This window comes from Eulemur rufifrons, chromosome 17 (assembly GCF_041146395.1).
Source record: "Eulemur rufifrons isolate Redbay chromosome 17, OSU_ERuf_1, whole genome shotgun sequence".
Classification (NCBI taxonomy): Eukaryota; Metazoa; Chordata; class Mammalia; order Primates; family Lemuridae; genus Eulemur; species Eulemur rufifrons.
The window spans coordinates 61,409,376-61,431,783 of record NC_090999.1 but is presented as its reverse complement, the minus strand read 5'-3'; the positions used below and the strand labels follow the sequence as shown (position 1 = coordinate 61,431,783).

Genomic DNA, 22,408 nt, shown 5'->3' with positions numbered 1-22,408 from the left:
ACATCTTAAATATTCTAACTTTTTCAAAATCTATCTTATCATTCCACACAATGTTCACTTGAGGACTGTAGGAATAGATAATCATGATGGTATTGCAAAAACCATAGCGATTTTAAGTTAAAATGCAATTTAAAACTCAATGAAACATGTATCTCCCACTCTTCAGAGCCTTCTGTTAGGCTTTGTAATGTTGAAATGATGCCACTGAGTAACCACCAATAGAGTTGTGATTTAAGCTGATTTTCCACAAGTGGACAGGAATGGTACTGATTTCCCTCACATTTTGTGATGAAAGTACACATTTTAAAGAGCAAAATTAAATGCCTTTTTTAAATGTCACACATTTTGCTTTGAAACTCATATACAGGAGAAGACATTTAAAATTCCATTTCTGGTAAACATTCATTTGAGTAAAATAAAAAAGAAATTAGATGGATCAGTTTTGTCAAGTATCGGTATGACAGCCAAGTCAAATAAAACATGATTCTTTAGTATACTGCACATACTTTGCAAAATGAATAAAATATAAAGATAAAATGAAGCAGGTCATCCCACCAAGTGCTGAGCAAGGTGTGACAGTTCTGTGAAATTCAGAACACCAAGGAGCAGTTGTAAAAAGTTTTCAGAAATAAAGAGCAAGTTAATCATTTCCTTCTCATCAAATTTCTCATCAGAAACTCTAAAAGCTGAAAAGCAATACCTTCCAAGTTCTGAAGAAGAAATTATTTTAGTCTAGAAATTTCTACCAAGTCGAACTATCAATGTGAGTATGAAATTTCACATTTTCAGTTGCTTAAAGCCTCAAAAAGTTTACCTTGCCTATACCCTATCTGCAGATGTGTTTAAGGATAGATACACTACAACAGAACTCAAACAGAACTCAGGAGGAGAAAGGTGAGGTCAAGAAAACCCAGGAGTTCAGTAAAAACCACCCCAAACAACAGGTGTAAAACAAGCATAGAAAGCAGTTAATGAGACTAAATTCAACATTCAACTTATGTGGTAAGCCAGCTGGAAGATTTCAATAATGAAGTGAAGGTGATATATGGAAAGGTGACAATTATTAATAGAAACTCCAGATAAAGCAATAATAAATCATAAAACAAAGTCTAGGCAAAAGTAGAAGCAAATTTAAATGTGGCATGATTTAAAGAAATTAATGGACTATGATATTTCATATGATATACACGTCAGCTGGCAAAATGTATGGTGACATAAGATTTTAGTTCTTTCTTTACTGATCCATTCACACTACCTGATTCTGTATTAAATTTATTTATACAATTAAAATTTGATAAGCACCCTTTATTGCATTCTAATTTTCAGAAGCAACCAATCAACAAATGGAAAATAATAATAGTATCATTAACGAGTGCAGATATTTTAAATTTGACAGTAAAAATAATGTTTTTAAGAAGTTAAGATTAACAGAAGTTAAGAAATAAAAGATACAAGATGGAAGGATATGCTATGGGGTCCTTACTTCTTCTCATTAAATAGTTGAAAATTCTGAAATTCTATCTATAGTTAATAAGCAATATATCAATTTTGAGTCTATTATTTAAAAGCATCTACAAAATTTTTTTCATGCTCCTTTTTTTAATCTCTGAAATGTTCTCCCTGCAATACCCATTGTGAAAAACATACTCATTCTACAAATCCCATTCTTATGTCACATTTTCCCAAATCAACTCAAAAGAATGTTGAATCTCTCTCTTTCCCACCCTCCCTCATAACAGTTTGTAAATTATTCCGTTATGCCATCCATTACAGTCTAACTTGCATTTCATGTCTGGTGTACTTTTAGTATCACCTGATTAAAATACTAACTTTGGTAGAACCCTTGTCTTATTTATCATTATATAACTTGGGAGCAGACATAGTTTCTCTTTGGACTCCCAAAATAGCCTTTAGTAACAGATAGTAGAATCCAAAATTTAATTGAGGGCAAAATAACAGTTAACTCTCTCACATAAGTAAGTACACTTGCAGTTTAATCCAAATTGCTATTATTTTAATCATTAAAGTACCTGTACTAGAAAGTGGGCTCCATTTTGAAGGAATGCATCATTTCTTATTGGTAATTTTGTAGTGACTTGAGTTTTTTGTTCTGGAAAAATGAGGCCATTTCTCCTGGATATATTTAAGATGCCATCTTTTGCTCGCAAGGGGTCCAGAGCTCCAGAAGGAATATAAAGGGCGGAATAAAGCATCCTCACATCTCCTTTGGTTCCTCCTAGTCTTGCAAAACTCAAGGATAAATATCGTTCACCTGGGCTGCTTTCAATCTTCTGGTTTTCCATAGGAAAAAATGTTATTAGGCCATAAACATCATCACTATCCTGAATGTAGAACAAAAGCTGCAGATAAATAATAAAATATTAAAGTACAGAATTTTCACACCTGAGATTATCAAACTCTATATTGTCTGTGCTGTTCTGATTTTAATATTTATTTATATATCATGTCTAAAAATGATGATTTCCTGTATATAACACAGTAAAAGATACACAAAAACAGACTTGAAATTTTTCTTAAATCATAGTTTTTGGAATTTTTTAGAGAGTAAAATAGTTATTTGCAGAAGGAACAACGTTGAGCAAGAAAACCATCATTTCCTGTCATATCAACTAAACATAAATTTGATTTGTGTGATCAAGGTCTTTGGCTCTTCTATAGCACAGAAATATGCACACACGAAAAGCCAGGCATGGAGGCTGGCACCTGTTATCCCAGCTACTCAGGAGGCTGAGTTGGAAGGATCTCTTGTGGCCAGGAGTTTGAGATCAGCCTAGAAGACATAATGAGACCCTAATCTCTAAACAAATATAAAAAGGAAAACAAAAGAAATATTCACAGGAGTAATACATGATAAGAGATTTACCTCTGCTGGTTCACTCACTTCTGCACCTCCTCGTATCGTATGAGGCAGAAGTTGAAGTAGATAAGCTTCTGCCTCCTCTGGAATATCATCATTAATGACAGTGAGAGGAATTGATGCCAACATCTGCCCTTGTGCAAAATGCAGAACTCCAGAACTTGGTCTGATGTCTGCTGTTACTGGCGCGGGATCACTGCTGTTCCGTGTCAACACCCAGTTCACAGAGACATTCCCATGGGTGCCGCCATTTCTAACCACTGTAATTTCTTCAAATCTAGAATTTTTAAAAAGAAATATATATTGTTACATAATACACTCTATTTTCCTTAGATAGGCTTTCCCAATGTCAAGTTGGCCATCAGACACTGGTAAAAGCAGAACCCTATTGCAATAAATAACTTTTTAATATGAACGAGTATACATGTGAATGTGTCCTATGAAACTACCATAATGTGAATTCGCTTGTATGACTAAATCACATTCAAAATAAGAAAAAGTAAATTAGGGCTCACGCCTGTAATCCTTGCACTCTGGGAGGCCGAGGCAGTTGGATCGTTTGAGCTCAGGAGTTTGAGACCACCCTGAGCAAGAGCAAGACCCCATCTCTACTAAAAATAGAAAGAAGATTAGCTGGACAATTTAAAAAATATATAGAAAAAATTAGTCGGGCATAGTGGCACATGCCTGTAGTCCCAGCTACTCGGGAGGCTGAGGCAGAAGGATCACTTAAGCCCAGGAGTTTGAGGTTGCTGTGAGCTAAGCTTATGCCATGGTACTATAGCATGGGCAACAGAGTGAGACTCTGTCTCAAAAAAAAAAAAAAGTAAATCAGGTGTCAGGCGGGTAGGAGGGGAAGGAGGGGATGGGCATATTCATACCTAATGGGTACAGTGCGACCATCTGGGGGATGGACATGCTTGTAGCTCTGACTCAGGCAGGGCAAAGGCAATATATGTAACCTAAACATTTGTACCCCATAATATTATGAAACAAAAAAAGAAGTAAAAAAAAAAAATAACCAAGGGACAGGATAGATAAGAAAAGCAGAGGACTAAAAATTTAGATCTGCTCTGTCCAATATGGCAGCCAGTAGCCATATGTGGCTATTGAGCACTTGAAATGTAACTAGTGTTACTGAGGTACTGAATTTTTAATTTCATTTAATTTTAATTAATTTGAATACTAATACTCCATTCAGTTATTGGACAACTTTTGTGTGTGGAAGAACTTGGATTTGTGAATCTATTTTTTCAAACTTTACAGAAATGTATGGAATCTAAATACAGATCAAGTACTTCTGATGAAAATTTACCATCTGAATTGAGACATGCTATCAATGAAAAACACACTAGATTGTGAAAACTTAGTATGAAAAAAGAATGTAATATCTCATTAATATTTTGTATTGTTTTTATGATTTGATTTTATATGATTATATTTTATGTTGATTTCATATGCCAAAATAATAATATTTTGAAAATATTGGGCTAAACAAAATACATTATTAAAATTTTAAAAAAAAGAAAAAGTAAAGCCATGGTAGAGAAAAATCACACATACTATAACAGTTCATCATTGTGCCCAACACCACAAAAATTAAATCTTGGAATAATATATTAAAATAATGGTAGCAACAGCTTTAAAATAAATCATACCTTGATACTGTGTCTTCATCAATTATAACTGTCCTTTCAAACAAGATACTGTTGAATGAGAGGACTCCATAGGGTTTGTCATTTGCCTTAATGATGACTTGTACAGTAGAAGGGCTTATTAGCACGGCATCTCCCTGTAAGGTATCTTTTAGTAACATGACATGAAATGATTCAGCAATTTCTGGTATGGTGTCATCAACTATTTGAAATTTCAGATGAGATTCGTGAATGAAAGGAGGAAAAACAATAGTTGTATTTGGCTGAAGATCAATGAAGTCCAAATTTTGTTGGGCATGGGCTGTGGAATTCCCAGTCACAACAGCATAACTGATTGAAACTTCATATTCATCAGATCCAATCAGATTTCCATTATTGTCCTTTCCACGAATCACTGGAATTATGAGTATGTGGTCTTCCTCGGGGACCAAATAAACACTCTGAATGAATTTCACAGGACTGTCATTTTTCTTAATGATGATCTCAACTGAATTCCTAGAGGTGTTGATCTCAGCTCCCCCTTCTACACTTTTCAGTTGAATCAAAAATATTTCATCATTTTCTGGTACCTGTTGAAACAGTGGCAAAACATCAATAGCCAAAATATCTGCAAAGACACTAAAGTGTATCAAGTCACTATATTTCAATACAATTACATAGAAATAAATATTCTTTAACTAAGGAAGCAAATAGAGAGGCTTGTTTAGTCTCCAATTACTGAAATATTTTCCAAAGGTAAATAATTTATTTTAGATAGGAAATGAGAAGTTAACAAAGCAATAGTATGTCAAGGTAATGAAGTACAGGTAAAATGTCTTTCAACCTTAATCAGTCTTTAGATAAATTCAAAGATTAAACAGCAAAAAAACAATAAAAATAGACATAAATTCTTTCAGTTTTATCAGTATGATAGGGTCAAAAGTAGCATTCAATGTATAACAGTATCTAGGAATCTGGAAAGTATAAAAATTGTAAAAAAATCATATAAAAATTGTTGGTTTTCAACCATGTGGATTATTCTTGTTTCTCTCTAACATGTTTCTAATTCAGGAATTAAACATGTGACTCCACCATTATGATTTCCAAGACACACATCATGCCTCTCTGGAGAACAAGCTGTAAGAGTCACTACTAGGCAGAGCGTGGTGGCTCGGGCCTGTAATCCTAGCACTTTGTAATGCTAAAGTGGGAGAAGATCGAGACCAGCCTGAGCAACACAGGAAGACCTCTCAAAAAATATCTTTACAAAAAATTTAAAAAATTAGCTGGGCATGGTGGTGCATGCCCCAGTAGTCCTAGCTACTGGGGAGGCTGAGGCAGGAAGATTGCTTGACTATACTCTAGACTGGGCAACAGAGTGAGGCTGCATTTCAAAAAAAAAGAAAAAAAATAGAGTCACTACTAGCAAAATTTTGACATTGTTAAAGTGAATTTTTTTTTTGTAGCTGCACGGAAATCCTGGTGTTAATCTTCACTGTGCTGTCTGAGCTTTTCATTCACCATAAATTCTATCTTAAAGTTAAAGTAAAAAAAAATCTTTTTATCTCCACCAATAAATAGCAATATAAAAAGTAAAGCTTACCTCAAAAACAAAAATGCTATTATTTGATGATCTTTTAAATTTATAATAAAAATGTATAATTAATCACCTCCCCAAATAATAGCTTTTCCAGTGTTCTGTGATCTTAAAAATTCTTGCAGGTTTCCAGAACCAGAGAAACTAGATTATCAATACTACAAAATATTTCATTTTTTCAAGAGAAATACTGTTCTCTAATAATGTTTTCTAATGCATTTTTTTTCTTCTCTTAGAGTTTCCTTTGATTTGATTTCAGAAATTTTGTAGGAGGGTAGAGGGAGGGTTAGTACTGTTCTTGCTCAAAATTGAAATCACCAACAAAAATCAATCATCAGGGTACACAAAATGCTTAAGTTTTTGTACTATGTGTGGTTGCCAGTTATATTCAGGTTCATCAGTTTTTAGATATATTATAATATTTAATGTGAATTAAGATAAATAATAAAAAGATGCATTCCAAAATAGCTATTTATAGGTAAAGTATGATTGGTCACAATATGCTAACTTTGCATAGGACTATATGTTCTGGAATAATCTAAAATATTGAACACAATTTCATACTTGACATAAAGTTCTCTAACATGTCTGTAACACAGACAAAATCCTTGTTACATTTAAATATTTAACATTAACCCACCTCATCATCAAGTACTGTCAAGTTATAAAGTACTGTTGCTCTGCCAGGGAGAAAGGTGATATTTCCTTTAACTGGACTCAAATCTTCTTCAGGGGGATTTGGCCCATCCTCCACCTGCAAAGAAACCACGCTTTCGTCAATAAATACAAAATATTTCACAATATTGATAAAGCATTCTTGTGATGTCAGCTGACAAAAATCTGAAGTTTACTTAAAGAAGTTTTGCAAGAATTATACTAGCCTGTACGTAAGTTTGCCCTTCTAATTAACTGAGCCTATAATGTAATTATAAATATTGACTATAATTGTATTAAACTATGTGGCTTCTAAGGCTCTTTATTTTTTCTCAACCATTATATTAAACATGAGGAAAAAAACTCTATAAATATTTCTTTTTGGAAGAAAAATCCAAGATTAAGAAATTCCCTCAAGTAATAGAATCAAATACCAGTATTTTCTGCTTCACAGACGGAATGTGAAGATGTGAAGAATGTATACAATCATTTATTTTTGAAAGTACTAAGTATTCCATGCCTGACCTCTTTTAGGATCTAAGGATATAGCAGTGACCAGATCAAACTCCCTTCTACATAGGCCTGATATTTAATAGAAAGGAACAAATGATAATTAAACATAGGCTTATGTGTCAGATGATAATTATTATAGAGAAAAAAATAAGAAGAGCATGAGAGAGGCTGAGTGCTGGGGAGAGGTGCTATTCATATGCAACAATAATCAGCATAAAGCACTACAACAGAATATGACAATGTTAAGTTCCCCACAAATGTTAACCATAGTTATGTAAATAAGAAAAAGGCTGCAGACCCAATAAAATAACTTTAGACATCCATATATAAGGTGAAAACACTATAACCTGGGTGGCTTAACCTTTCTACAGCCAATTATTTTCTAATCTTTCCCATATTTGTTATCAGAAATATTTTCAAAAACTTATTGTCTAAACTCATATTGCTAAGTACATGAAAAATCATTGAAGGCTTCCTGTGTAGAACTTGCAAGACTACTGCATATTTAGTTAGTGTTTACTATGTTTTTTAATGCATTATTGACTAACACTATTTTATGTTCTTATGTAATTAATATAACCACCATCTGATGTAGATAGCTACGAGCATAAATAAAACTCTTCTGTTTCAATACAATTGTGTTACATAAATCCAGTATCCATTTTATTGGTATTACAATTCATAACTAAGATAGAAACTGGTATCAGAAATTTCTAATACTCTAATATTTGAAAATAGCATATGATCATGTTCTGGATCTCACAAAACTCAAAAAATTAGTTGAAGATTTAAATGTGTATCTCACAGAATAGCAGTGTGGTGACACAATGGTAGGCACATGGTCAGTAAGCAATCAATTAAAATGATTACAGCCAGCACCCAAAAAATGCAACTCACAGCCTATCTTATTCATGCCACACCTATGGAGCTCTATGGTGGAGTGCAATGGCTGTTAACACCATCCATTCAGTGCACTGAAAAAAACAGGGGAAGGCTTCATATTAAATAATTTTATATTAGCCTAAGTAATCTATGGGTATTTTTAAAATTTATATCCTTGAAAAGGTTTATCATAAAGGTTCTATAACTTTTATAGAATTAACATTATTGTTATTCTATTTTGTGCTTTAGATTACCACATATCTAAAATAATATTCTGTGTTTCATGCAAGCATTGTAAGTAAGCAATAAGGAAAACATTTTTATATTAGTCATGAAATTTATCAGATAACAAAAAGATTGATCTTTATTTTATTCCTATTGTGTCATGTTTATTATACTAAGGACCATGATTTTTAAAATTGTAGCTATCTGGTAAGTACTCCAAGGTGTTACCATTTAAAATGATTTCAGAATAAACTTACCTCAAAAGTCACAGTGACCATTCCATAGGTTCCCTTCTCCCTGATGAGAGTAAGAGGCACAGACTCATTTCTGCCCCTGGGCTCACTCACTGTGACTGAGGAAGGCTATTGGGAAGAGCGAACACAATCAGGCGTTGGGCAATCAGAAGTAGAAGGTGGTAAAAACTGTTACCTTAGAAATATGAAACTGCCACAGACAAATCAGTCACACTGTACTATAAGAATGTGCTATTTCCTAGCATCAATTAGCAAATAAAAATTCTGAAAAAGTTAAAAATAATAGTGTAAAGGGAACATAAAACTACTCAAGCAAAAGATGAGGGTTTTTGTCCTGGTTCTACCATCAACTAGCTGTTCTGTTGAGGAATTTTAAAGGTTATGTAGTTGAGAGATGACAAACTCAAATGCTCACAGAGGCCCAGGAGGTCACAGAAATGAGTTAAGCCTCCACACCAAGGCAGTAGTTCATGGAGACCACCACTTGGCCTTGCTCCCAACCACTCGTCCCTCCTCATCAGCCAGTTTGTCACTGAAAATCAGACACTGCTAATGACTTTCAGGACATGATCACCAAAGGAGTAAGAGCGAGGACTTCAAATGAAATGCGCTGGTTTGGCTGGCTGAAACTCAGGGTAGAAGAGGAGGAGCAGAAACACAAACAGCCAAGTGCACACTTGCTTGAGCAGCAGTGACCACCGCTCAGGGTGACACTAATTCTCAGTACCCCCTCCCATAAATGCGGTTAGGAATGCCTGGCTCAAAGTGTTGTGATGAGGTTTCAAGGAGATCATTCACATCAAGTACTTATCCGAGTACCTGACACATACGAAGGGCTCAGTAAACGTTGGCTATTATCATCATGATCATCATCAGTGTCATCTTCATTATCAGCATAACCATCATCAAGGCTGGAAACCAAAACCAGCCTATTAAGCACCTACTGTGAGCTCCAGAGTACTCAGTTTAATTTTAAGGTTGTGGGGCAGGTGCCCATTCAGAGGCTGTCAGAGGCTGCCTGGCAGCGCTGAGATCCCACCAGTCCAAGACTTAGGACCAATGCCGGAGACAAGGATTCATTCTCAGAGGCCAAGATGTATAATATCAGAAAAAGAAAAAAAACCTTTTAAATTAGTCACTATGAGGTCGGGGTGACAAGTTGGGAGTGAATGTATTGGGAAACCTGTTGAGAGAGAAATTAAGCAACTAATAGAGCCTGATTCATAATTATTAATAATTCCCTATTCTTCAAACAGCAATGATTGATTGATTAATTTAATTGATGTTTACAAATGACAATATAATGGGGGTTATCAAATATCTACTAAATTGTGGTTAGTCGATCAAATACCCTTTTAATGAAGACACTGCAACTATAAAGATCATATTTACCTATAGTCCCCGCTTGTTTCAAAGATAACTTAAAGTACTAAGTTACTTTATGACATAAAATATAACCAACTGTAGTAGCAATCTAAGAATTTTTAAAAGTTGGGAAGTATTGCATCATACCTTATTAATGATAATTAGTAACATGATTCAAAAAGACTCCAAATCAAGAGAGCTATTGTAGTCTAAAATTTAGTGGACAAATCCAATTGTATTAGAGATAAATTTTGTTTTATTTTAAGAGCTGGAAACAATTTCTCCCAGGAGGGACCTGTCTTGTGTGTTTGTTTCTAAAGATAAAACCCTCTGAACATAGAATTAGCCAGAGCCATAGGAATTTGGTGTTAAGGGAGAGAAAATACACTGCTGAGTAAAATTGAGGGGGATGAGATGGAATTTCGATCTTCAGGAAATATTAATTAATGGGGAGATCTCAGGTTTGGGATTGACTGCAGAATTTTGAAGAGCTGTGATATCTGCTATTCAATTTTAAGTTTCCTACAGGTGTTTTCAGTATTCTTTCAATATGGTTTCTCATCTCCCAGTCACTCCAAATTTTCAGAGGAGTCTGACAAACAGAAAATGCTTTCTTTATGAGGCATTTGGGGAAATCAAGCAAAAGGCTCTGGGTTGCACGTCTGAGTTAGAGACTAGCCAAGGAAGGTAACTAAGGAGTCAGGCAAAATGATCAAATGAAAGAGATTAGGAAAGAGATGACCATGGTCATATAAGCCTCCTCAAGTTACAAAAATCTTAGGTAGAACAAATGGACAATCTACAGAACGTGGAACAAGGAGCAAATTTTATTTAAATATCAAAAGGCAGGATGACACTAGCTATTATAACATCATGAAAAATAACCCCAAAATTTAATAAACTATTATCTAGCAACCACAAGAATCACCAAATTGTAACCGTACCATATTAAATGAAATAATTCCAAATGCATTGTCATTTGATAATATTGTCACAGTAACAGTCCTTGGCCATCCAAGTTTCACATTTGCTGAAGGCTTCTAAAATAAAAACCCAAAAATAAAATGATAAATTAAAAATTAGAGAAAAAAATAATCATTTTAATAGAATGTCTTCAAGTGGTTATTCAAAATATGAATAAAAATACATATATACTTTTAGGGCACAGATTAAGAAAACATTTTCAAATTAATTCAACCTGGTCAGGAAGTTTCAAATGAAAACTTTTCAAGAAAGTTTTGAAAACCATTAACCACTATTAATAATATGTATTATAATTGTAAGTAATCACTGGCTAGTAATACTATATGGTAGATTATATTATAATCACTATCTTATTACTAATATAATAGGGAATTAAGTATATATAATAGTATAAAATTCTACTCAAACAGGATTTTTTATTATGTTATAAAAGTTACTGAAATTTAAGAATTAGTTATTCTATAAATCATAGGGCCAACTTAAAGATAAAATATTACAGCAACTTTTTTATAAAAAGGGAAAGAGTTTCCTGCAACATTTCTATTGATATTCAAAAACAGTATAAAGGAGTATGGAAAAAAGAGTAATTTACAAAAGCAAAACATAACTGTTTCAAGTATCATTTCTACAAACATTTTAATCATCTGACACAATTATCTTAATTCTTAATGCTCTTCAGAAAAATTAACCAGAATGGTGTTAGGAGTCATCACCTCAGCCTAATCGATAAAGCTGTAAATTTCAATTAAATCTTAGGTTATTCAAGTTTTTTCCCCCAGGCAACTCTAAATTTATTCTAAGACACAGGGACCTCCCACTTCCATGCCTGTTTTTTTTTTTTTTCAATCTTTCTCCTTTGAACTTAGAAGTCACAGTCATTCTTTGTGGATCTGATAGCTGGGGAGGGGTAAGAGAAAAAAAGAGCCAAAGGGAAGATAAGGTTTTCTGGAGCATCTGTAATAGCAATTCCTAAGTAAGCTGAATGTATACAAAAACTAGCTATAGAATCTTCTAAGCAAGATTGTCAGAGGAATAACCAGACTGTGGAATTGTCAAAGAGGTTGTCAGTTCTGGCTTCTATGGAAATCAGAGTTTTAAGTGTTGCAAGATTTTTATAAGTTTAAGGTTAAGCGGGGAAGAAGGACTTACCTGCAATGTTAAGTGAAAAATAAAAGTTTCATCAGGTTCTGGTAACTCATCATCACATACTGCTATGTACACTGTTCTATTTGTTTCTCCAGCAGGTATAAAAGTAGCAGCATATGTGTCAAAAAAGTCACCAGTATCTTCTCCATACAACTACCAAATGCAAAATATAAATCATTCTTACTTAACACAATATTAGAACAAGCAAAACTGATGCTTATCAGAGCAATCAAGAGTAAAAGCACAAAACAAGCAGCATTGACGTTTATAGATAGGATGGACAAAAACATAAATCATAAATATTTATTAGGTTATTAAGTATGAAATGTCCGATTTCCTTAAGTACTAAGTTTGACAGTTGCTATCGCTGACATTTCACTTTGACACTTATTGTTTTATTTTTATTGTGAAAGTACACCCTCATTCTTTCAAATGCACAGTGTGGCTTGTGATTATCTTTCAAAATTTTTTTAGAGCAATTTTTGTGAAACCATGGGCAAGTCAAAAATCTGTGTTATTTTCGAATATGAGTTCCATCATGGAACCAATGCAGCTCAGACAGCTCAAAATATCAACAGTGTTTGGGAAGGATGTGGCTAATGAACGCACAGTACATCAACGGTTTGAGAAGCTCCGTTCTGGTGATTTTAATCCTGAAAATGAGCCACTGAAAGCTGTAGCGGAAGTGAATCCATCTCAACCTATGCATGAATTAGCAGCAGCAAGGTTTGACATGACTGTTCTAACAAAATTGGACCATTTGAAACAAATTGGCAACGTAAAAAAGCTGGATAGATGGGTATTGCAACTGGTAAAACTGATAAAAATTATCTTCAGAAATAAACGTTAAAAAAATTATTCTATACAAGAGCTTTTGTTATGCTGTGGAAGGAAAAGCAGTATTACATAGAAAAGTAATAATTACTCAGGAAAGTAATGATATGAAATTTTTTTTTCCCTCTGCCTCTTAATTAATCTGTGGTGAACTAGCAAGAAGGCAAATTGTAGCTAAAACTCTCACAAAAATGTGGCATATAAACACAGTGGAATATTATTCAGCCATAAAAAAGAATGAAATCCTCTCATTTACAGCAACATGGATGGAAGTGGAGGACATTCTGTCAAGTGAAATAAGCCAGGCATAGAAAGACAGATATTGCACATTCTCACTCATATGTGGGAAGTGAAAAAGTGGATCTCATGGAAGTAAGCGTAGAATGGTGGTTACCAGAGTCTTGGAAGGGAAGGAGGGGGAAATGAAGAGAAGTTGGTTAGTGGATACAAAAATACATTTAGATAGAAGGAGTAAGTTCTGCAGTCAATGGTACACTAAGGAACCTACAGTTATCGTGAATTTATTGTATATTTCAAAATAGCTAGAATATATTAATTGTAATGTTCCCAACACAAAGGAAAGATAAATGTTTGAGGTGACGGATATCCCAATTACCTTGGTTTGACCATTGCACATTGTGTACAGGTATCAAAATATCATATGTACCCCAAAATGTGCAACTACTGCAGATCAATAAAAAAAGAAAGAGAGGAGAAAAAGAGATAAGTAGTCTGCCAAAAACTGAGTTTTACTTCCAATTATTTTCAATTATTCCAATTATTTTCCTTATCAGTTTCGAAGAAACTGCTATTTCCAAAATTTTCAACTTGAAGTTATATATTTATATTCTCCAACAATCCAATAAAGACTTAATTCTTTTAGCATTCCAAACTTTTTATTCATTATAAACTTTTCTTTAACTTTTTAAGGTATTATCCTGTAAAACAGCATCATTAATAAGATTCTTGGAGTCCAAATGAGATCTCTTTTACCAAATAGTGAGAAATGAATAATTTAACTACTAAAAAAATATATATGATTTAGTACAAAAGAAAACACATGTTTAAGGGAATTTTAGTCAATTTCTAGTTCTCATTTATAAAAATAAATTAAGTTTTAAAGACATGAGAAATCCAAGTAAGTTGTCAAGGGTGTTGAAAAATTTATACCTTCCTGAAGAAAATGGCATATAGACTTTTCGAAAGCATTATTAAGAGCCACTGAAACAAACAGAAACAAAAAGTAATCCAACCTATGAAAATCATTTAAAATGCAAAATATGCAAAAATTGACATAAGCAGTTGAGGAATGATTAGGAAGTAATGCCAATACCACCAAGAAAAATTATGAAAATGATAGAGCAACTGGAAAAAACTGTTAGGGTACAATCAAAATTATATGAAATTATCAAATATAATGTATACTCACATAAAAATAAATTCAATAAATATATGTCATTAAAGCAATAAAATGTAAAAGTAATGCACAAAATTATAGATTTGTTTCATAGGTAGTTTTTCTTCATTTTCTGTTTTCTTTTTTTTTTTTTTGAGACAGAGTCTCACTCTGTTGCCCAGGCTAGAGTGAGTGCCGTGGCGTCAGCCTAGCTCACAGCAACCTCAAACTCCTGAGCTCAAGGGATCCTCCTGTCTCAGCCTCCCGAGTAGCTGGGACTACAGGCATGCACCACCATGCCCGGCTAATTTTTTCTATGTATATTTTTAGCTGTCCATATAATTTCTTTCTATTTTTAGTAGAGATGGGGTCTCGCTCTTGCTCAGGCTGGTCTCGAACTCCTGAGCTCAAACGATCCACCCACCTCGGCCTCCCAGAGTGCTAGGATTACAGGCGTGAGCCACCGCGCCCGGCCCATTTTCTGTTTTCATAATGCTTCATAATATAATAATTTAACCTATTGCTTAAAATTTCATTTTTGCAAACAAAAATTTCAAGTACTTTGAGCCTCAAATATAGCAATATCTTTAGTAGTAGTCATATGACATTATTTTCTGGTTAAAAATAGACTCATATACATGCACACACAATCCATCCAATAACTAAACTATATGCAAAATAGATCAAGTTTAACAAAGTCAACCTAACTTCTATTTAAGTTAATATACTTAATTTCTCCCACAAAAAGAGTTCTCCAACATAACTAAGGTTTTTTTTAATTCCTATTGCCATTTTTCTACTTTTAAATATTCCATATATTTTCTCTATACCACCCTACAATAGATAATATCTCTGAGCAGAGATACTCTACAATGCAAATTACCAAAAATATAATATTCTTGTTTTGAAATAAATGTATGAGCACTTAAAAATAATCAGGCTATATCTTTAAGATTCTATTGTCAAATGCATGTGGCTATCTTGGAGCACTCTATAAACCCATAACAGACATAAATGCAAGAGTGTAATCCACAAATCACTTATCACAGTGAAACTACTCAAAATCTCAAATGGTGAAAAAAAAATCCTTGCCATTGAAACTAAGAAATTTCATATCTATTTCATTAAAAATAGAACTACAATCATTTCTTACCGACACAATTGCAGTAACATTTGCTGGCTCTCCTATCCTTTCGATGACAAGACGAATAACTGTTGTACTTGTTTCATTAACAACAAATTCTGTTTGTCCAGCAAATCTTATTTCTGTTTCTCCAAATACAAAAGAGATAAGAAAAACTGAAAGAAGATTTACTGCTAAAGATGCAGAGGGCATCCCTAAAAGAAAAAAGAAAAAAAAAATTATTCACAAAATATATCTAACATATTTTCATCAGATTATGTTGTCTACAGATATAAATACAATGTGGAGAGTTAGAAAGTAAATAACTAAGACCTAAATACATCAAATATTAAGCCATCCAACTCAAATGTGTGATAACAAGTTATTGATAAAAATCACAATCTATTCTTATGGTTCTCTTTTTACTATTTGTAATTACTTTTTGTTCTTTAGCTTTTATGCCAAGGTAATAGTTATAAATTAAACTTATTTATTATATTTAGTTTATAAAAAATGTATTGACATCCACCCTTTAAGAAAAACACAGGCATCAACACAGAAATTCAATTAAAGCTCATCTTTCCCAAAATGAAACTATAAAATACCAGCCAAAACTAAAACAGTTGAAGCTAAAGCTAGTAATAAATCAATTTCTTGGTCGGTGTCTACTTTTTCTTAAATTTGTCTTATTCGAGAATTTTTTTAATTTTTAGTTATTGCAAGGAAATGCTAATCCTTTCAAAGAAGAGGTACATTTGGGGGACTTCAATTTCTTTCATTTTATTAGCTAAAATACTAATACCACTTCTTCTTAAAAAATGTCCACATTACTTTAAATTAAAATTTGGCAAAGTGTATATTTCCTTATTTCCCATAACGTCTACTGTTTTCTTCTTACTACAATATGTGTGTTTATGAGTCAACAATATTGTTCCCACTTTCAGCACTGTGGGATTCAAGTGCTTTGAAAAGCACAACAGTGCAATGGTCTCTTGAAAGCGCTGCTGCTGTTTTGTAATGTAGATGCACCTCTAAAAATGTGAACAATTTCTCTCACGGATCATTAAGATTCCAATGGATCTATGTGATCAGTCACACGAACATAACAAGTTCATGTGTTTTAAAAGAGAGTTGCATTACATACTCCATGAGCCAAAATGCTTCCTATTAATCTTTACCTTGGCCAAGAAGCAATAAAATTTTCATGTATGTGGTATTTCCACATGGTTACACATGGTTTTATATTTAGGAATCACCAAATACATGAGTTCTTGATATAGTTTAGGGTTTAAATGCAATTATCTCAGTCAAGTATATTCAAACAATGCCGTCTGAAATTGCTCAATAACGTCTCACATGCTTCAGACTGCAAAATCCACAAATAGGGATGCAGAATTCAAATGCAGTCCAGGAAAGGGACATAGGCCAAGAGGGACAGAGACGCTGAAGGACCACTGGACATATTTGCACCTACTCCTTCTCTCCAAGCATTCCTGCCAGAAGGCTAAGGAACTTGGAAAAAGAAATAGAAGAGCTTTCCTTCACCAACTGCATACTCTTCCCTGAATTCTAATACAGGAATGTTCATAGAAGAAAGGAAATGGAAAAGATGAGAGAAAGGGAAGGTAAAAAGCAAAGCATGAGTGAGATAGAAAACTGGGAGCAGTTCTGAGCTAAACCAGAGCCAACTAAAGAAGAACTTTTGTGGAATTAAAGCCAGAATGATTTCACACCCCACTTATGACAAACAGTGGGAAAGAAATGAACTATGGACAATGAAGAGAATATAGAATAAAGGAATGAAAAGGTAGCAACCTAGGCCTTGAATGTGAAAGAAAAAGATCAACTTTGGTCTATTGTGATTTTGAAAGAGAAATCTCAAGGCCCTGAACTGGAGATATGATAGAACCTGGAGTTGAGAGAAATAAGAAGATATCCAAAGTTCAGAGTGATAGTAAAAGTGAGATTATAGCATGAGAAGAAGGAATCATGAACAACTAAGAACAGTTCTCAAAATTTGTTCTGCATAAGAATAACCTCTGACATTTGTTAAAATACCAATTCACACTCAGAATTTCTGATCCAGTGAGTCAATGGCGAGTCCCAGGAATATGCATTTAACAATCAGAACTATTGATTCTGTTGCAACTGATGCTTGGAATACACTTTGAAAAATACTGTCCTAGAGTGTGAGGAACAGTGTGAGAAGTGTGTCCCAGAGTGGACATAAAAAAGGCCACATTTGTGTTATAAGTTAACTACTGAATTTTTTAACACTATATGCACGAACTTCCTCATATGTTTTTCTACATATTCTCATATTGCTTTTTAAGATTCCATGCAATCTAAAGAAAAACTGTAATGACCTTTAGAAAGTAATCATAACAGCAAATGCTTCTGTAGAGCTGTTTTAAGTACTTTCTACACATTAACACATTTAATCCTCACAATATCTCTATGAGGAAAGTGGGAGTATCATTAACCCCATTTTATAGTTGAGTAAACTAAGGCACAGACAAGTTAGTTAACACAACCAGTGTTATTGAGCTAAGTGGCTAGGCAGGATTTGAATCTAGCTCCAGAATTTCTGGAGTCTAGCTCTAGAATTTCTACACAATAACCACATTATACGACCTCTTACATTTTATTCCTACAAATCACACACCTCCATCTTGAATAATATAATAGATCATTTATACTACATGTTTCCAAGGATTCAAATATTTTAAACTCATGCAGAATAACCAAAACTGCCATCAAACTGCCTAATTATGAGCCTCCTGAAAGTTTGCACCCGATTATTCTGATAAACATTACGTTAATTTAAATGACACTACAGTTCTCCTGACTTTAAATATTTAACAGCATCTTTTAATGTCAGGACCAACGAGTTCAAATGCTGCATTCTTACAGTTTCCCAGGCAATTAGAGTTCCAAGATCTTGTGTTTAAGTCAGTAAATTCATTTTAAATTGGTCCACATCAGTGAGTTTTGAGATTATGCAAAATGAACAAACAAGCATGACTGGAAATGCCTCAAATTCTGTGACATCATTGATAATTGCATCTCCTTGGCTTTCATCTTTTCACACTGTAAGAAAAGTTGTTGGGGCAAAGTTGGCATTCAATAGAAATTAAAAGATGAAAAAAAGCTTTGAAAATGAAGTTCCCATTAGAAGACAGGCATAATTACACAATAGTGCTGAATAGTTTCTTTTTTATAGTAACTAGGTACACTTTCCTCTACCGTACTAAAAATCTAGTCTTTGGAATTCCCTTCATTTTTTTAAATTAAACTCAGAAGATGAGGCATTAGTAATTGACACAACACATAAATCTATTTCAGGTAACTTTTTCTCTTATGAGATTTAATAAAAATTTTACATGCCCCATCAGACCACTTATTTTAAACCTCTCTGTAAAATGAATTTCAAACAACATATGTTTAAAGATCATAATGTGCATAATTCATACTCTGTCACCATTGTGAAAGAACAACTTTAGCATCACCGACATCCTTCCTCCTCTCTGTAATGGTATGAGATTTCAGTACTCAATTCCTCTCATTTCCAACTATCATCCACGTTCTCCTCACACCTCCCACACTCACTCAGTATGATTCAAAGGAAATTAAAACTGTTTCTGCCAATAGGTCTCTTGTCTCTTAATACATTTCTTATCATGTTAAGATGATATGTGATTTAGGTTACTTTCTTGCTTCTCATTTCCTGAGTTATATTAAAGTTTTGAGAGAGTCCTGGTAACATATAGGCATAAAGTCTCAGGTCCTTAAATTCTAGTAATCATATTAAATCTATACTACAAGTCAGCTAATTCTGTAAAAGAAATTTCAGAATTAAAATCTGGAATATACTAGAGCAGCTCTTATAATGCAAACTGGTTTCTTTCAGAAGAGAACCTTACAGTTTGGTATAACACTTGTATATTAAGCACCCACTATACAACATGCAACACCTTGTGCTAATATCTGAGGACACACAGATACTTAAAATATAATTCTTGTTTCCAAGACACTCACAGGGATGGGCACATAATTCGGATCAGGCCAATCAAAGCCAAGAAGACACAACTCTGAGACTTTTGCTTATACATAGGGATGTAGATTCGCTCTACCACTGGATTGAGGATTGTGACGATTAGGGCCAGTTCCCTCCACAATATGGAAATAAAGCCAGCATAGTGGAAGACAGAGACAAGAGGTGGAAAGGAGTCCCATCTTGACAATCAAGCTTAAGTTTCTGAATCCAGCTTTACCTTGGATTTTTCAGTTACAGAGACAATAAATTATATTTTGTGCTTTATCTGGTTTGGGTTGGATTTTCTGTCACTTTCAACATCAATACTTATCCACCAATCTCCAATCTTTTACACTGTGACCTCATGTTAAGATACACCAAGTGGAAGGTCCCCCTGCCCCACTCTAACATTAAATAGTATTAGTCTTCTGGTAGCCTTTGTGAAAGGATGCCACACTAGCTATGTTTCCTATTGTCATGCAATTATTACCACCATGTGTACTCAGTCTAATATTTTTCTCTCAACCTCAAACCTGGCAATGACTACTAAGGAATTTTAAGACACATACACAAACCAAGGATGTTTTCGGAATAGAACACTCACTGTCCTAAAAAAGTTAATGCCCTTCAAATTGTCACCAAAGAACTCCAATATCACTCTCCTTAAAATTAATCTGGCACTAATTCCTTTCTGTTGCTCTTTTCCAGGATGTCGCTTTCTTCCCTTTTGAAAACCTACTGGTATTTCCCAACTTTATTCCTTCCTTGGATTACTTAGCCCATAAACACATTAAATGTTATAAAACGACACTCATCAACAACAATATGTCATAATAACCACTGAATTCTAAATGTTTCCTCCCATCTTGCCTCATATTAATGGGAGCCTTAGGACATGTAGCAAGTATAGCATATTCTGAGTAAATAGGAATAGTTTTCTACTTTAGTTCTCAACAACTATGTAGAAGCAGAGTAGAATAATGAACAGAGTAAATTTAATAAATGAGAATAAGAACCCAATAAATGAAAATATAAATAAAAATTAGTGCGGAAGGGATGCATTGACCTTTCAGTTCAGCTTTTGCCTTGTCAGTGCTATAGCAGGCATATTCCCACGGCGTGATCAGCAGGTAATTAATACGGAAAATATGATCCTAATGGAGCAAGGTTTTCAAGTTTAGAATTACTTTAATTCTATTACATTTACTAAAGGGCATTCTAAAACTATAGAATTACTCCTGTGGAACAAGAGAAGTTTCATGATTCATATCATCAATTATTCAGCCTCTAAGAATTCTTAATCTGTGTTATTTGTATTTGGCAAGTACTACAAAAATAATTGACCTCTCCCTTCTTCCATAACAAAACAGAATTTAAACTTGCAATTTTCAAGAAAAACAAAGTAAGCTAAAGTTACAAATAGAGGAAATGCTAAATAGTTTCTAAATGATAAAGGTGACAGCCTTCTTATTCAGACTATAGGTAATGTCATTATCTTTATCTGTATTTATTTATTTTCAGTTTTAAAGAATACATTTTATTTTATACATCTTTAAATAGCTTATATATGCATATGGCATAATATTAAAAAGGAACAAAAAGGTAAACAGTGAAAAGTAAGTCTCCCTCACAGCAACACCCACCAGCCATCTGCTGCTCCTACCCATAGGCAATCCCAGATAGCAACTTCATCTGTACGTTTCAAGAGATAGTCTGTGCATATACATATACAGATGTATATGTATGCCTACAGAGGAAAATTCCTGGGACAGGTTGTGTTTTCTTCTGCATACAGACTAGAGGAATCAGCACATCTTTCCAAGACATTGGTTAACAGAGGGATACCAACTTCTTGTAGACATTCATGTTAGGAACATGGTTATTTCTCAGATACACATCATCATCATTGTAGATCTCATCAATAAAATAATGGCTTCCATTGACTTTCACTACACCTATCAATTCACTCTCCAGGGAAGGGTTAGACACAAATATGGTAACATGCACTTTCCTAGACCCCATGCTGTCAAGCCTACATCAATCAAAAGTGGTTGCTCTCTATGCCTGGGAGCCAACAGTCATCCTGGGATTACGTTTGATTCTTCCCTGTGTTTGATCTCCTATTTGCTGATCCCATGTTTTCTTCTTTCTTGGTTTACTTTGTTTTTTCCCTTGTTTTGATGGAGTCCACACTCCCATAAACATCCTGAGAAAGGATGTATAGAAATAAATGATTTTGGCCTTGTATGTTAGAAATTCTCATGTTATTCCACTTCACTAACAGTTTCAATGGGTATAGAATTTTAGACAAAAATAATTTTCTTTCAGAATTTTGAAAATCTCGATACATTGTTTTCAAGCTTCCAGTGTTGCTGATAAGAAATCCAAAATTATTTTGATTCTGAAGTGCCATATGTGACCTTATTTGTGTTGTCCCCCTCTCAAAGGTGGTTCTTATTGTACCCAAGTGATCTGAAATTCCACAAGGATATATCTTGGAATTAGTTTATTTTTGTCTATTTGGCTAAACACTCAATAAGTTTCCTTCAATCTGACACTCATATCCTTCGGACCAGGAAAATTTTCTTATAATATTGTTTCACAATGACTTCTGCCCCCACTCCATTTTCACTGATCTCTTACCTAGAACTCTTATTATTTGTACTGATGTTCTTAGACTGGTTTTCTCATTATCTTATCTTTTATTCTCTCTGATCTCAAATACTTTGATTTTTGCTCTACTTTCTGAGAATTTAATTCATCATTAAATTTCAATTCTCCTACCAATTTTTTTCATTTATGCTATCATGTTTTCCATTCTTAAGAATTTAACATATTTGCACGCTACATCCAATAAACGACTGATAACTAGAATCTATAAAAAACT

General features: G+C 33.8%; 1 protein-coding gene across 1 annotated transcript in view; it reads right to left on the bottom strand.

Moving 5' to 3' along the window:
- ADGRV1 (adhesion G protein-coupled receptor V1) overlaps window positions 1-22,408 on the bottom strand; it is a 501,294-nt gene that overhangs the window by 446,559 nt on the left and 32,327 nt on the right. Inside the window, exons 2-9 of the mRNA XM_069492870.1 lie at window positions 15,516-15,700; window positions 12,136-12,285; window positions 10,947-11,042; window positions 8,641-8,745; window positions 6,750-6,863; window positions 4,537-5,102; window positions 2,885-3,155; window positions 2,031-2,360 (exon numbers count right to left, since the gene is read on the bottom strand). Of these exons, the coding sequence (XP_069348971.1) occupies window positions 2,031-2,360; window positions 2,885-3,155; window positions 4,537-5,102; window positions 6,750-6,863; window positions 8,641-8,745; window positions 10,947-11,042; window positions 12,136-12,285; window positions 15,516-15,700 (1,817 nt within the window). The remainder of the gene's footprint in view (window positions 1-2,030; window positions 2,361-2,884; window positions 3,156-4,536; window positions 5,103-6,749; window positions 6,864-8,640; window positions 8,746-10,946; window positions 11,043-12,135; window positions 12,286-15,515; window positions 15,701-22,408) is intronic.